The 15,850-nt window shown below is 39.2% G+C and overlaps 1 protein-coding gene across 2 annotated transcripts in view; it reads right to left on the bottom strand.

Annotated features, from left to right (window-relative positions):
• Nucleotides 1–789: 789 nt before the first annotated feature.
• Nucleotides 790–15,850, bottom strand: part of CPA6 (carboxypeptidase A6) — an 88,195-nt gene continuing 73,134 nt past the window's right edge. The window contains exons 9-11 of one of the 2 annotated variants that reach the window (XM_048287046.1): nucleotides 12,699–12,901; nucleotides 7,659–7,743; nucleotides 790–977 (exon numbers count right to left, since the gene is read on the bottom strand). In XM_048287046.1, the coding sequence (XP_048143003.1) occupies nucleotides 973–977; nucleotides 7,659–7,743; nucleotides 12,699–12,901 (293 nt within the window). In that variant the 3' untranslated portion in view covers nucleotides 790–972. Of the gene's footprint in view, nucleotides 6,341–7,658; nucleotides 7,744–12,698; nucleotides 12,902–15,850 lie in introns of both variants that reach the window. The other variant, XM_048287045.1, reaches the window with a different exon arrangement.

The following is a 15,850-nucleotide window of genomic DNA, read 5'->3' on the forward strand; positions in this document are numbered from 1 at the left end:
ATATAGGACTTTCTTCATTATGCACAAGGTAAGAAAGCTTTCTGGGATGCAATCCACATTTGGAGTAGGGGTCATAACACCCTCTCACAGCCTCTGCCCTAATATTCACAATAGGGAAACTCGACCTCTGAGCTCTGTAGGGTGCAGCACACAAAGGGCTTGGCCTGAGAGGGAAGCTCATAGGTGGTGTGTCAACAGTAGTGGCAGGTAACCCACGGAGACACACTGCAGCAGAAGCGAGAACTTCCTGTGTTGCACCAGGGAAATAGTGTCAAAGGGCTTTTAGGGAGCTGGCCGGACGAGCTGAAGTTGTGTGTGCTTCCAGCAGGCAGCGGAGAGATGCTGAACACATGCTGCCTGCCATCAGCAGCCCTGCAGTTGCCAAGAATTGCAGCTACACCATTACATAAACCATTACACAGTACACATTGTGCAGCCAGACAGAGTGTTTGTGTGTGACTGGCTCTGCGTAGGTATGTGGGGAAGTTCACACATGTTAACAGGTTCATGTTTTAAATTTAGTACCAAAAGTTAGGCTCTTTTATAGCCCGAAGTCATCATCAACAGACAGTATTCACTTCTTTTTTGAAATGGAAGGAGAAAAATGGAGGTGCGTGCAGCATGATGGAGCAAATTTGTTCTGTTAGAGAAGGCTCAAGTACAGATTCTGTGCTGTCAAGGCCAAAGAGCAGCTCTGGTTCTTCTACAACAGTAGTAGACATTTCACTATTTTAAACCTTAGAAAACTGGCTGGGTCACAACAAAATCACAATAGATCTGTCCAAACCATCTCTGTGAATGTGATAATTTATTTCAAACAGCATAAAGCAATTAGTCTGTATAAAGAACTTAAAATAGATGAAGCTACTTTTTTTTTTAAGTAGCTATTTCTAGCTCATTAGACACAGAAAAACCCTTTACACTCAGCTTTTTGACTGCACTCCATCAATTCAGCCCAATCAACAGATTTTCTCAATCTAGAAACAAAGCAAAATGAAACAAGGGAAATTAAACAGTGAGTAGATCAGCATCTCTGCTCAGCTTTCAAGGCTGCTATAACTGGGGTTTTTTTCAGTTATGACATGCTGAAAACAATAAACCAGCTGAAAACTATGGCTGTGATTTTAACAGCTGCATTATTTTCAAGAAAATTGAAAATCCTGTTTTTAAAATCCAACTTTATCAGACTCTTTTGTGTGTATGTAGTTTCAGGCCTAATTTGATATTCTGCTCAGAAGTGGGAAAAAAGTTTCATTAATTGGTTAATAAAACACACACTCCTCCCAGCATTGATCCATCCTGGTATGCAGAGGAATAGCCTGGCACATCACAGTCAGCAAAGTAGACTAAAGCACCTGCTCCCAGTAATACCACAATATTTATTTCAGAAGCTGTTATCCATTCTTTTATATAAAGTATATGCTCCTACGGGCCTGGGAGTAGTTTAAAATATTTCATTGTTATGGTTATTCTGCCACATCTTTTTCAAAAAGGCCAAGCAGTGTTAAAGTGGCTGGACTTTCAGAGCAGGCCAGACTGATGGAATAGATTACCCCATGTTTTTAGGGCAATGGATAAATTTTCCTTGTCACAGGCAAAGTATGCTCTCTGCATGGCTGGGGACAGTGGCAGATTTTTTAAATTAACATTTGAATCTATTATTTATGAGTGCATTCCCTGATGTCTGAATCCAAGGGCAAGCCCTGCTGTGCTTGATGTGGTCTCTTACAAGATGGCTTGAAAGGACCTCCACCTTAGAAGTGGAGAGACCTGAGACTTTCTGCTTGACTGCTCCTGCCTGTCAGGCAAGGTCAAGCATTCAGTGGCTAAAGATTTCCCAATTCTCAATGCCCTTGCCCCAAACATCTTTTTCTAAGGAGAACTGTGTGTTAGCTCACTGCTAGTTCCCAAACTTGCGGATGTTAACAGAAGACCTTGTTGTTAGGGCAGGCCCTTTTGACACCAGGAGCAGCCTAAGGCTGTAAATTTCTGACAAGCTGCTCAACCGGCGCATCATGCTTGTGGCAACAGGCGCATTCAGCCGGGAAGAGTGAAAACCTCTCTGCAGTTGTTTCACTTCCCCCAAGACAGACCCATCAACAGCATCAGTACTCCCAGCTTGGTGCTGCTGACAGGGCTGGAAAATCTATCGATGCAGTCACTAAGAAGGCAGCTCTCTCCACACCCAGCTTCCCTCCTACACAATGAAGGAGAAGGGAATTACAGCTGTTTGGACCTCAATTTTTTATGCTAAATAATTATGAGAGTCAGGCAAACATTAAGCACATGGCAAATAATCTACCTTTTCTGTGGACAGAATAATTTTAAATTTCCAACAAATTTACAAATTATTTTGTGTTGTGAGCATTTAAAAATGTTTTTTAAGAAGTATACCTAATGCCGCAGGGTTTGTTTTTAAGATGTCTTTCTGTAATTTATTTAAATTTCTGTTCTCTTATTCTGTTTTCTACAGCAGACTGATAGTTGTATCTCTATGCATCTGAGATATTGTTCTGGTGTTTTACCATCACTTAAGAACTGCTTAAAGATTCAAAAACACGAATGCATGTGTGAGACTGAATGTGACTGCTACAAAACAGTGAACTATGGAAATGATAAAGTAATTTTGGACAACCAAAGGAAAGGTTAAAGTGCTAACAAAAGTACTTATTACCCTACCCATGCTACTGAGTACCTTATTCTTTGATTGGTACCATTAAAATGAATGTAAATATAAAAAGTGAAGGGATTGTTTAACAGAAATAAACTGGAGCAGTTGAATATTGACTTATTTTTCATAAGAAATACAAAGCTTTCTTCCCAGCCTTAAGAATTAGACACAATCTTGTCCATCAATGGCTATTTTATGCGGTCCTTGAGTAGGCAGCTCAATCTGCACAATGCTGTTTCCTATAGACTGGCTCTGGATATAAATGCATGTTGGCATTCAAGGTCATTTGGACTCTTCCGATTCACATTTCGGAAAAGGTATTGCAGTTCTCAAAAAGGAACTGCAGTTTTCCATAGGCTTTATATATTAGGAGCAACCAAATACACTGACCTTTTTGAAGCAACTTCTGGAAAATACACAAGAAGCTTCACCCATCAGCAGTGCTCTTTCTTCAAGGTTTGCAACAAAGCTCAATAGCTTTTTTGATCTCTAAAGGGGATTTTTAAATCAATTTAGGAATGATGATTTAATGTAATTTGTAATACTTGTTTTTTGGAATGGTGACTTGAAGAGGCACGGACCTGTTTCCTTCCTATTAATTAATCTCAGAGGTTTGTTTATAAAAATTAAAAGCTATTAAAAAATAACGGATGTTGTTTTCCAAGTTACAGAAGTGCTTATAATTATTCTATCAATAATCAATGGAAATGTAACTTCTGGATTTCACATAATCACTATATATATGATTTTGACTGCTGGGTTACTAAACAGTGTTTTGCTGTTCATGTACTTTTTATTGTGTTGAATGACAAACTGTACCTATGATCATAAAATAAATTCACTTTTCTCGAAATCAGCTTTCAATCTGTTGTCCTGTAGTCAATAAAAATTGCTGAAAATTACAAAGGAAAGAGAAGTAAGCAATTATAGGGATAAAAAAGAGCTGTTCTTGAGAATAAACATTTATAAGTCACAAAAATGATATGATTTCATATCCAAATAGCTGGTTGCCATTAGTCCTCTCCTTAGGGTAAACTACTCCATTTAGAATCATTCTTCTGCTGAAAAATTATTTTACTAAATTTTAGTTCAGGAAACAGGGCTTGTTCTTTCCCAGCAACTGTGTTTCCACCAGCTTTAATGACCCTGAAACTAGAGGGTTCAGAGACTCTTTACACTTGTATTCAGCTATGGGGCATTATGTTACCCTGCACAAGTCTTCAAAACTCAGCTCAGAGTTCTCAGCTGTGCGTCATACATAGTAATCAAGTGAAGTCCATCCATTAACTAGTGTGTAGCTTTACGCATGGAAAGGGTTTGATATCAAGTACTTTTACTGTCAAAGTTTCTTAGATAAATCTAAGAATACTTGCAGTTTTTCTGTCCAAGAAGGTCAACTAGGTCTACAATGTTAGGTCCTTTTGGTAATTAAAAGAGGACATTTGTTTCTTTCAAGAGTTGAATTACTTGTCATTACCAGTGGAGTTGTAATGGTATGAACATAAAGCTGAAATATTTCATATGATGAACTTTTGGACTGCAAGCAGGAATCAAACCATCACATAAGAATCTGGTTTCTCCTGCTCCATGCTTGTACTGTAGCAATTCAGAGGTGAATTTGCCTCATGCTAATTAGACATCCCTCATTCATCCTCTTTTTCAGTCTCTTACATCCTTATAGTAGTTCAATCTTGTCACCTAAATTCAGAATAACTCATAACAATTGGTGCTAAGCATTTGTACCACTACCAAGGATATTCTTCAGGAATCTGTGCATAGAAAAAGACAGTTATTGCTGTCTTCAAAATATTTAATGGTTATGCTCATAAGCAATTGGAAATTACTATTTTGAGGGCTTCTGTCCCCTAGACTTTTAATAAACCAGAACAGAAACTTACAGTACTCAAACAAGACTGAATTAAACAAGTCTGAACAGGCCTTCAGAAAACTTGTGTAAAATAAACACATTTATTAACAAAATGTTAGACAAATAGAATGCAATTCTGTCATCTTTGCTCACTGATCGCCTTTTGGAGTCCTGAAAACAATGATATTCTTTATTAAATACAGTGCTACCCTTATAAGACTTATAAAGATTGCTTGTTTGCTAAATTCAAGTGCTTATTTAGAGAGGATTTTTTTTTAGTTTTTTTTTAAATTCCCCATCCTTATTGTCAGGAATGTTTTACAGATAGGTAAAACTGTTACATCCTTGAACTAAAGATTTAACACTGAAGTGAAATATGAAGAATACTTCAAAAGTCTTTGACAATTTTATTAACAAATATGTTTTAGTTAACATGTAGTGGCATAAGATTAAATTCAAAATTTGTAAAGTAAAATATATGCTTCTGCAGATATAATAAGATTTAAAAAATAGTATTTTAAAAGTACGAAAAATCTCTCAACATGTTGGTACCTTCTTTGTGCTTTCATTATTCTTTCAAACAGTGCTTATTCACTTTATTTCAGCTGTAAGGCTTCTACCTTCACCTCTGGCTCACTTAAGAATCTATTAAAAATTTATTAATTCCTTTAAAACATGCATAAAAATACAACTTCCAAGAAGAAGAGCCACATAGCCAAAGAGCTACAGAACTCACTGCAAGAATACTGATAAATAAAACATCAGTTAATTACAATTTAAGGCTAAATCCTTGGCTGGTGGAAACGGGCGGTCCCTGACTACAGCAGAGCCCAGATGCATCAGTCGACTGCCAGCTTCAAGTTCCAGGTCATGGCAAGTTGCTTTGTCTCTCCATAAAGCAGAGTATTGTCTATCTCAATAGTATTTCATTATAATCCTTACACATCACTAGGAAAGTTACGTTTTCAAAGACAATATGTTGATTTTGAGTCCACTCCAATTATATACATTTGAAAGTAGATTTCTCAGAACAGTTCAAAGAAACCTTGGTTCAAATTATTGCATAATATAAAAAAAAAAAATCACAAAAGTGCATATATGTATGTATGTACGTATACACGCAGAAGGAAGCCACACTGCCACTTGCAGCGCAGCCAGCTACCTCTATAAGGCATTTATTGCAGTAGATACAGGCCTGTGTTGGGTCACAGGGTATATTTACATGAATGTAAACTTTATCCCTTGGTTCGAGAGACCCCACAGGAAGTCTTCATCTTAGGGAAAGGAGTAAGGCCAGGAACTGCCTGGAAGTGGCGCTTTATTTTAGGACCGGCCTCACTGAAGTTGCAGAATTAAAGTTTTATTGCAAAAAGAAGAAACTATTTTGCACCAAACTGGTAACTAAGTTAGTATATCAACTTTATGGACTTTAGAAGAGCAGATATTAAATGATTTTTTTCCATTTTCCACTAAGTAAATTTGGCAGAAACAATACTGTATTTCCCATTAGCTTCTAGAATTCTGAAGTGGCCAAACTTAGAATGGCAACTGAACACGCTGAAAGGCATCAGCACTAGGAGTAAAATGTTCACTTCCAGCTCCTAGAAATCCATTTCAATGACATTTCTTCAGCAAGTGAAGAGTTATATTTTTAACTGCAAGCATGGTCTCTGTGCAGGTTGGTTTGATCAGTGTCTCGGGAAGTAAAAAACCAAAATGGCCAGTGTCACGCAGCTCGAATGCAAATGCGTATGGGATGCCATTTTTGTAGGCCCAGTCCATAGAGCTGCCAGAACTCACATCTGAAACAGGCAATTCAGAGAAAGCATTAAAAAATGTTAAATCCAAGTAATGCTGAAATCACCAGAGGGCTCCTGTGGCATTTTGTCTCTGGGGCTCAGTGAGTATACTTGCAACTCCAGCTGTTGCTTGCCCTGATCCTGAACACCCTTCAGAAATAGTATGAGAACCCAGCACCTGATGAAATGTGCTCAGCACAATATGGATTAGACACTTCAGTTTCATAGGAAAAGATATTGTAATTGTTTTGTGTAAAGCAAAATTTTATTAAAAGAGAATATCTAGAATAAAGCCTCAAATTGTTCTTGTCCCCATGTGAGCGCAGTCTAAAGCTTTCCTTCCACAAAGATCTCCCAGCTGGACTGGAGAACTCTGCATGCTCCTAGGTTTAAATTGGGTTTTTTAGGCAATTCATTTGTGGTGAGAAGGGGGGAAGTTGATAAAGTAATCTACCATCTTCTTTTGAAAGTGATTTTAAAATTCTTTTCATTTGTCTTACTTTCTCACCATTTCCTCACAGCATGAGAGCGTTTGCATAGGTGGTGTCTAATATTAACAAACCTTCCTGAGGAAGTGTGCTGCTTATGCTTTCGTTATCTCCATATGTTGATTACCCAAGACACATTTTTTTATACAGATACATCTCTCATGTGGCCTGCTGTAATCTGTGCAATTCTGGCATTAATTCACACTGCTTTTCCTTTGACATAGTGACTGACTGCAGTGTAATGAGCACAAGATGATGACTGTGCTGGGAGATGGAGGCCCAAGATAAGTGGAATTGTAGCTGAAATGCAGCAATGACAGATGAGATGCAGGAAGTTACTAGCAAATAGTCTTTAGCTTTTCACTTTTTCAATGTCTGTTATCATTAGCCACAGCATTCAGGCCTCAAGGTTTCAGTAAAGAAAAAAAAGAGTCTAATTGAAACCTGTTGAACTTCTTTTTCTCTTACCTGTCTACAGAGAGCTTTCCTGACAACTGCTGTTACAACTTAGTAGTGCATTTGCAGTATCTGATAAAGATATGAGTTTTAAGATCTTAATTTTTCTTTTTAAAGAATCCACAGTTTTATATGGTATGTTATTTGCTGGCTTTTGACTCTCAAATGCATTGCATTTTAATCTCTGTTATTGCATCAGTTGAGTTAATCTTACTGCAATCGACTGAATCAGTTGCAAAACTTTCTTCTGCCTTCCTCACAACCAAAACCAGAACAAAGTTCACTTTAAATAGTGTTTGCATTCTTTGTTATAATAAGGGTATTCTCCTTCTTACTGTAGGAAGGTCAAAGTCACAAACCTGCAGAGGGAAACTTACACAAAGTGCTGGATGCAGGGCCATATCTGTATCTTACACCATAGGCTGACTGAAGAGCGTTAACAGCATTATAGGCTGCTGATTCCTGGGGAGGAGAAAAAACCAAATACATAAATTAGACTTTGAATTAAGTACTGTATTGTGATTGGAACCTGAGTCAATGGATCATTGACTTCCAGTGCAATGCTGTGTTCCATGAGTCCATGGCAGCTAAGTTAAAATTATAGTAAAGGATAAATGCATCATTTATTTTTAATAACATCAATTCCCTGAAAAACTTGTTTTGGTGTTTTCATGACATAAAAGAGCTCACTGCACTGTGAACGATCAGACATTAATTATTTGTAATTATAGGCATATATGTCAATTTAGCAACACGACAAATTTAGATGACCATGAGATGAAATCATATCTTCTTTATGCAGTTTAAAAGCCATGCTCACATTTTCTGAGGATGTATTTCCCAGTTCACTAAACCTTGTCCCTGCTGGACTTGTGAAGGAGAAATGATGTCTTGTTGACGCTCACAGTGGTTCAGTGAGCAGAGTGGGAAGAAGGAAGGAAGCAAGTTCCACTCCTGAATCGCTGATCCAGCAGGTAGATATTCACTGCTGGTCCAACTTTATCTGGGGCCTGATGATGTAGTCTTGGAGAGCTCTTTCCACTGTTATGGAAATGTGATTTCAGTGCTGTATGGGGAAAATGAGTGCCTACATTGCAACAGCTTGGGGCTGAAAGGCTGTTTAGGAGGCTCATGGTTCACCCTGTGAAACTGGGTGCAGAAGGCCTGACCCATGGAAATTTCTGAGAGTCACATATGGATAGTGCATCGAAACGCACAGAAAGGATGCACATATTCAAAAGGAAAAGGAATATTATTACCCCAAAGAAAAGTATATTGGCAAATATACAATGAAGGCCAGGAAAACACAGTCATGTCCCTATAGACAACAGGAAATTATTATATTTGGAGCTAGAAACTGCTGGACTTTGAACCACTGGGTAAAGTTGCAATGGTTGTTTTAGTTGTTTTACTTCCTTGAACAGAAGAGCTGTAGGTTTTGGTTTATGCAAGTCTTCATGAACTCAGTCCTTACCTTGTTATTCATCAGGCACTAAATGAATACACTGAGGAAGGATTACCCTATGCTTGCCTTTTCATTTAAATGTTTTTCCTAACCTTCCACTTGTTTGCCCTTGTCAGGAGTTGGGATTCTGACTTAGTCCTCAGTCTGACCCATGCAGGCTTTGTCTGTCCAAGTAGAGAAGCCAGAGAAAACTGCTTTAAAATGTCATTCTGGAAACAACTTACCTGCAGGTAGGGCTTTGGAGAGCTTATTTTACACTCCTCTCAGCAAATGAAAGAGCACATTTTTATTCCATTACAAAAATTTGTTAGGCACAACCAGAATTATTGTTTGTTTAGCAGAAGGATGATGGTGCTGGAGACTGACATTTTCAGCTTGGCCTCTTGCCACCTCCATGAGAGAGTGTGTGGAGGCAAGGACCACTGAACCCAGTGTTGCTGGAACTTCTGCTGGTCTGGGATGTAGTTGTCAGTAAGGGGTAACCTCTGACTCACCCTAACACCAAAGATGAGAAGGGCCTGTCCTGTGGGAGAAATGCTGTCACTTGGAACTCTTCCTCCATATGCCTTGACTTCTGAGTTGTGACATGCAAGACCCATGATGGGGTTGGAGTTGTTGGACCCTGTGAGGGTGGTGGGGTGGCAGAGTGATGTCACCGTGGTGGCTGTGGCTGCACAGGGCCCAGGAAGGGGGAACTCCAGCTGCAGCCAGGGGCACTGTCCCAAGTCCAAGACTCTGTTGCTCAACCAAAATTTGCAAGCAGCTGTACTTACCATCCCAGGGTCTTGGTGTGGAACTAGGATGGCCTGACAACAGGCCTGATGCCAAGGGAGCAGGAGACAGGGCTCAGCTGAGGGAGCTCAAAGGGGTGGAGAACAAAGTCCCAATAAATGCACCATGGCAAGGAGAATATAGCCACAAATGAAAAGACTCCCTGTGCATTATGTGAATTATGCACTGTACAGCAATGAGACAACAGAAAATTCTGTTGGAATCTTTTGAAGAAATAGTTTAGCAATGCCCATGTAAAATCAGCACAACAGTAATGGGTTCTGTGCGGAGGAAGCACAGAAGGAGGTCAGACCGGGAGCATCCCAAGTCCATGGCACGTGGGCACGCATCCCTGGGCACTGTGAACTTGAAGTTCTTAGCCTTGAGGAATGCAGCTGACTTCCACTGTTAGAGCCATGTGCCCAAAGAAAGGGACAGTTCTCAACTGTATGATACTGAGCAGGTTGGATCCTGAGTAAATCCAGGCAACCAGTCTTTGCACGCCCTCAAGGAGAAAATGCCACATAAAATTATCAGATTTTTGCAAAGGTGTACACAAACTCAGTCATGCCATGTAAGTTCACTGCAAACACTAAGGCAAACGACAGTACAGGAAGAAAAGGGATGAAAATCAGGTGAAATTTAAAACTCTTGAGATGGATGTATGTTTCTGTTGGTGTTTTTTTCAATCTAAAAGAACACTTTCATTTTAAGCATCTTAAAAGAGTAGATTTCAGGAGAGTGTTAATAAGACAGTTGTGCCTAAATGAGAACAGAATATACATGTTGTGATCAGTACACTGCCCTCCAGTTTAAAGGCAGCTCTGAATAATTGAACGCTGTAATTGAAATGGTAACTGACAGCTTACTAGGATGATCCAGCTCAGACAGAAACAGCCTTTCTTCTGCTCAGAATTACTTGTAGCCCACTGTTAGCACCAAAAGCTATTTATCTGCTATGCATGTGGGGTCCTACAGTTTTCCACTGTACACAGCCCATGTAGACCAACAATGCTTGTTCCATCAGTGTCAGGAAACAGAGATCTATGACCTTCCAGCTAACTGCAATTTCCAAGAGAGCTGGAGAATCTGAAACCTCAGCCTAAGTCACCATTTTAGAAACTTCAAATATTAAAAACTATGCATTTATGAGCCACCAGGTGATGGAGCCTTTGGCTGTAGGCAAGTATTAAAACAGACAAATAAATAACCAACAAGTATTCCCTTGATTTTCACTATGATCCCTATAATGAGCTTTATAAATAACAGGAAATTACTTCAGTTTCTTATTTCAACCTCCCTCTTCTTTTTGACCGACTGCAATGAAAAGAAGTATGAAGTTCAAATACTGACAAGATATTTAGAATTGGTATTTGGCTTCAATTTATCCATGGATGTTGTTTAAAATAGTGTCTTTTTTTGTTCATTTAGGTCTGTGATCCACCTCCTCTGATGAGAAGCCTGATCCAAGGTCTTTCAAACCTGAGGAACACCTGCTAAACATCAAAAACTGGGATCCTTTGTTCTAAAAGCAATGGATGGAAAGGCAGAGTTACACCCCATCTCAGAATGGAATTATTCCTTAAGAAGCAAGAACAACGTGTAAAATATACTGGTGTGTGTGAAAACTCTCAGTTAAATCTTCCTTCTCCTTACAATGAATTTCCCATCTATAGCATCTGCTATTGCCTTACATTACTCTGGACATTTTAGTCAGATACCCAATAATCATATACTTGCAGAGAAGTGCTGATTCTTCCTAACACTACATCTTTACCTTCTTTTCTGTTGTCTGTTCTTAAAAATATATGCTCGCACCTGCTGATCCTCAAAGGAATGAGAACCTATGATTTTAAATTCCCAGTCCATGTTTTTTTGCTAACTGAATAGTCATCAATTTGCTTGGGGAACTCCTTTTTCCTTGTCATTCCCCAAAAGAGAGTGAAGGTAGCATAAAAAATTTTTCATAAATTTATTCACAGTCAGTACAGGGCTGGGTGGTCAGTCTCCACAAGTTTCATATTTTAGCTCCTCTGGCTGCTTAGTTAACTTTTAGTTTGCTCTGTTTCACAGGAATGCCATCAGATAGAAGAATGTTTAGTAGGTACTAAAATTAGTTGTCTCAACAGAAATAAACTTACAAAGAGAGTTTAGTTTGCGGAGTGCTGGCTGCGCAGCCTCCTGAGAGAACAGCTGAGTGAAACTTCAGCGAAGCTCCAGGGACTGACAACATAATTTATTCTGCACAGGATAAATCTAAGGTGCAGTTAAGCTCCTTCGGAGAAAACCAGCAAGTTAAAAGTCACTGCAGCTTTCAAGGTCAAAATGGAAGATAAATGGAAAATGTAATTTTACTCAGGACTGAGGGTGAGAGAAAGAGGCTTGCAACTGGTTTGTGCAATGTGGGTCTGAGAGCAGGAGCAAACAGAGAGCAAATCTTAGCCATGTGTCCCTCGGAGAATAAGACATAAGGGGGGGTTTTATCAACAGGGGGCTGGCTAAAACAGACCTCAGACTGCAAGCAAAGGGAATAGCTATGCATTTGGATGAGCATGGAATACACGAAATGTACTCATCTGTGAATCAATAGGCTTACATCAAAAAATGTGTTCTTGTTAATTATTTTTTCTAATATACAGAAGCTCCTGGTTTTTTGTACCTGCTTTTCTGAAAGGGTTAAAAACACTGTGTCTGACCGAATGATATGTAGTGCAATGGAATTTTGGTGAAATCTAAGAGATTTCTTTTTGAATTGATAAACATAATTTCAGTTTTATTTTGTTCATAACATTGAAGATGATCTTCTTTGTGCTCTTAGTGTTTAAGTTCTGAGCATGAAGAGACAGAATTTCAACTAGAAGCCCAAGGACCTAACTATGTAATTCCCATTACAGTTAATTAAATAAAATTATAATAACTATAATTAAAATTTAGGAATTTATCCTATAAAGTAATTTAAAGGGACTGATGGATGAAAGGCACTATACCATTTTAATCAAATTGCCACTGACTCATGGTGTGTGAAGGTTATATAACCAGAAATGTGATTGCAAGTAGATCCAGAATAAATACTGCTCAATATTAAACGTGCAAATTATTGAAGAAACAAGTCTCCTCTCAAAACAAAATGTACCAAAAAATATACAGACAAGCACATTCTCCTAAGTTTTAATGTACTTACCACACAGTTGAAGTTTGGAATGGTTGCATATTTGTAAGAGTAAGGGTACAGCAGCATCTGTGCATATGCATGGAAGGACAAATAGGCTTTTATTTGTTTCCGGTGTTTGCGGAGAAAATGAGCAACAGCCTTTACCTCAGGTTCTGACTCGGGAAAAGGACCACAGTAAGTATCATCACATGGGTGTAACGAAGCTCCTTCATCTAGAGGTTGAAAGAGAAAGTTGGTGTTGAACAATCACAGAGAAGTTCCAAGGGTCAACTTCTGGCTCAACCTTTTTTGGCCCATGTGCAAAAGCATGAAAAGCAATAAACAAATTGCTTTCTTGTGCCTGATGGGAATGAGCCTATGGGACCTCAGTGCAGCAATCTGCTCGCTCATCTAGTAGACACACCAAGCTCCCAGTTTGCCAACTACACACAGTTCTCCCCAGAGGATACATTCTTTCCAACTGAAAAAGGAGAACCTGACTTCATTGTATTCTCTTCCCTGGCTTTTCATATCAGTGGCACGTTTTATGACAGCATTCCAGTATTAAAACTATTGATGGGTCTCAGTTGGTCTATTTGAAATCAGAGAGCTATACCTCTTTCATGAGTCACTCCCAGGACAAATCTAGCCTTTTAGAGCTTTTAATGTACTATCTACTACAGTGGTGGTTACAATGGCAGGTAGACAACCTCAACAGGGATTATCTTAGAACCATGATAACAACTCCTAACTACTGCCTATTTTCACCCCTGAAAACCTTATGGAAAAAAAAAAGTCACATGGGATGATTGTTCAGTCAGCTAAAATAGAAATCACCTCGGTTTGCATAGGGCCTAACTTTCCTTCAAGTTTGGGGCAGGGGTTCAGTTTTGAGGATATCTTTATGTCAATCTGCTCAGGCAGCAGCAAGCTGCTCAAGAGTAGCCTTACTGTAATATCCCATGAGGTACTGAAAGATGAAACTTAGAAAAGGAGATGTGGCAGTGGCTCCTTTATACTTTAGCAATTCTGGATCTAAGCCATCATCTCATTTACAGCTTAGGGCCTGGGCCTAAAAGAACAATATTTATGCAAATCTACGCTGCTCTTTTATCCACTGTAATTTCAAAATACCACACATTTTACACTGACCCGCAGAATAATAATTGTTTGCAAACTTCCCTGGTGCCATCAGGGACTTAAAACAGCAGTGTTTTATTAGCTTTCCTTTGTATAGTAAGTACTGCCACCTTCAATTAATAAGAAAAGAGCAGTGTGTGAGAAGGCATAATGATATCAACTAAAACAGGGTTATGCAATCATGCCAAAAAAATAAAAAGAAGTGGAAGAATTTCATGCTGCATTTTCATTTGTAAGATGAAAATCGAGGCTACCATTCAATGGCCCATTACAGGTGGGGATTTCTAAAGGTATTAGTGCTTGGATTGCAGTGGATACGGAAGGGTTATATAGAGGGCAGATGGTCTTCTCTGTGCAGAACAGATGGACACCAAGTCATTCAAATCCCAAGAGCACTCTGCCTCGATTTCTTTTCAGATAATATAGCTAAAGGAGAGCTATTTTACCAAGTCCCCAGAGCCTTTGCTTTTTTTTCTTATAGATACTTCATCTCCTGTAACAGTGTTGTATACTGAATCATGGCAATGGATAACACTGTTAATAAACAGTGGATTCCTACAAGCTAATGGTAAAATGGCCCAATGGTAAAATATGACTCAGTTTAGTGACTTCCAGTGAAGGAAAAACCCTGTAAGCTGTCCAGCCTATTATGGTGACTGTTCAACCTATTACAGTGAGTCATGTGCTATCCCAGCTGTAGTTAATGCTTTACCTTAAGTGAAACTGGCTGGTAGTAAAAAGAGGAGGTTTCCATGGTAGCCTTGGATAATGTAAGGATATTCTCAATTTTCGTACTGGAAATTCTTTTAAAGTAACTCAAGAATGAAAAAAGAATTGCTACAGCATGTATCAACTCCTGTGACATTTCTAAGTTACAGGGATGAGAAGCAAATGGAATTGTGTAAAATGTTACTGTGCTGCTATATTACTGTACCTAATAGCATACCCGGGGAGGACAAGTATCCTCCAACATCCATCATGAGACCCACTGAACAAAGGAAATGCATACTGAGAGTGATAAAACCAGCACTTTGATACAGAGGGAGGACTAAGAGTATGAATGAGCTGGAGCATGATATTCAAATTTCCTTGCAGCCACTTCTGCCAGTATGGGATATTGTCCTCAGTGAGCACTGGGGTGCATTGGAAATTGGGATGTACTGGGAATTTTAACTCCCACTGTTGCTCGCTTGGGGATTTGGATGCAAGCACTTTATCTAGATTTGCCCTATGACTTTAATTAATTCTAAGTACCTCATTATTTTGCTTTAAAGTTGCTATTATTTGATTATCATTAAACCATCATAGTTATTGCAATATATGTGCATTACAAGGAGCGGTTCTACCCAGAGTTCTTGCTGCCAGTATTCACATGGGTCTGTGTGCAATTTCTGCGCACTGTTTTGAGTACAGGGCACTGCAACATGAAATCTAGCAGTGATATGGCCCTTTGCTTGGTCCCTAGAGAGTCACAAACCTTACATCAAAGTCCTACACTACAAAGGAAGAGGAAAGCAGATGGGATGCTGTGTTATCAGCACTGACTAGCTCACTGCTGATAGCATTTAGTGGCTTTGCTGAGGCTGGAGTCTGCCACAGCACACCTGCGTGGAAGCCCCACAGTTAAGTTCAAGCCTGTCTGAAAACGCTAAGTGCAACTGAGCTGAATAAAAAGGTTTTTACAAGCACATGCAGTTTTAAATGTTAAACACACCATGATTACACAAGCCTCAAAGTGTGATATGATCCAGATTCTTCTCTGACTCATCCAGTGTCAGATATTAATGACAATACCAAGTGACTGGTTAGGGTCATCTGAGCACCAGTCAGCCCAGTTGATGAAAGAGCTTTTTATTCTCCATCAAAGCAGACCATCAGACAGACTTTGGGGTCCAATGCAGGAAGCAGAGCATGTGCTTGTTGGGATGACGAGCAGCCTTGAAGGAATTTTTATTTTTTGAACTTGGGGTGGGGACCTGTCTTTCATGTTCAGTGCAGGGGAGAAATGCAACAAGTAGGGGATTACAACATGCAACACACGG

Source organism: Corvus hawaiiensis, chromosome 26 (genome assembly GCF_020740725.1).
Source record: "Corvus hawaiiensis isolate bCorHaw1 chromosome 26, bCorHaw1.pri.cur, whole genome shotgun sequence".
In the NCBI taxonomy this organism is placed as follows: Eukaryota; Metazoa; Chordata; class Aves; order Passeriformes; family Corvidae; genus Corvus; species Corvus hawaiiensis.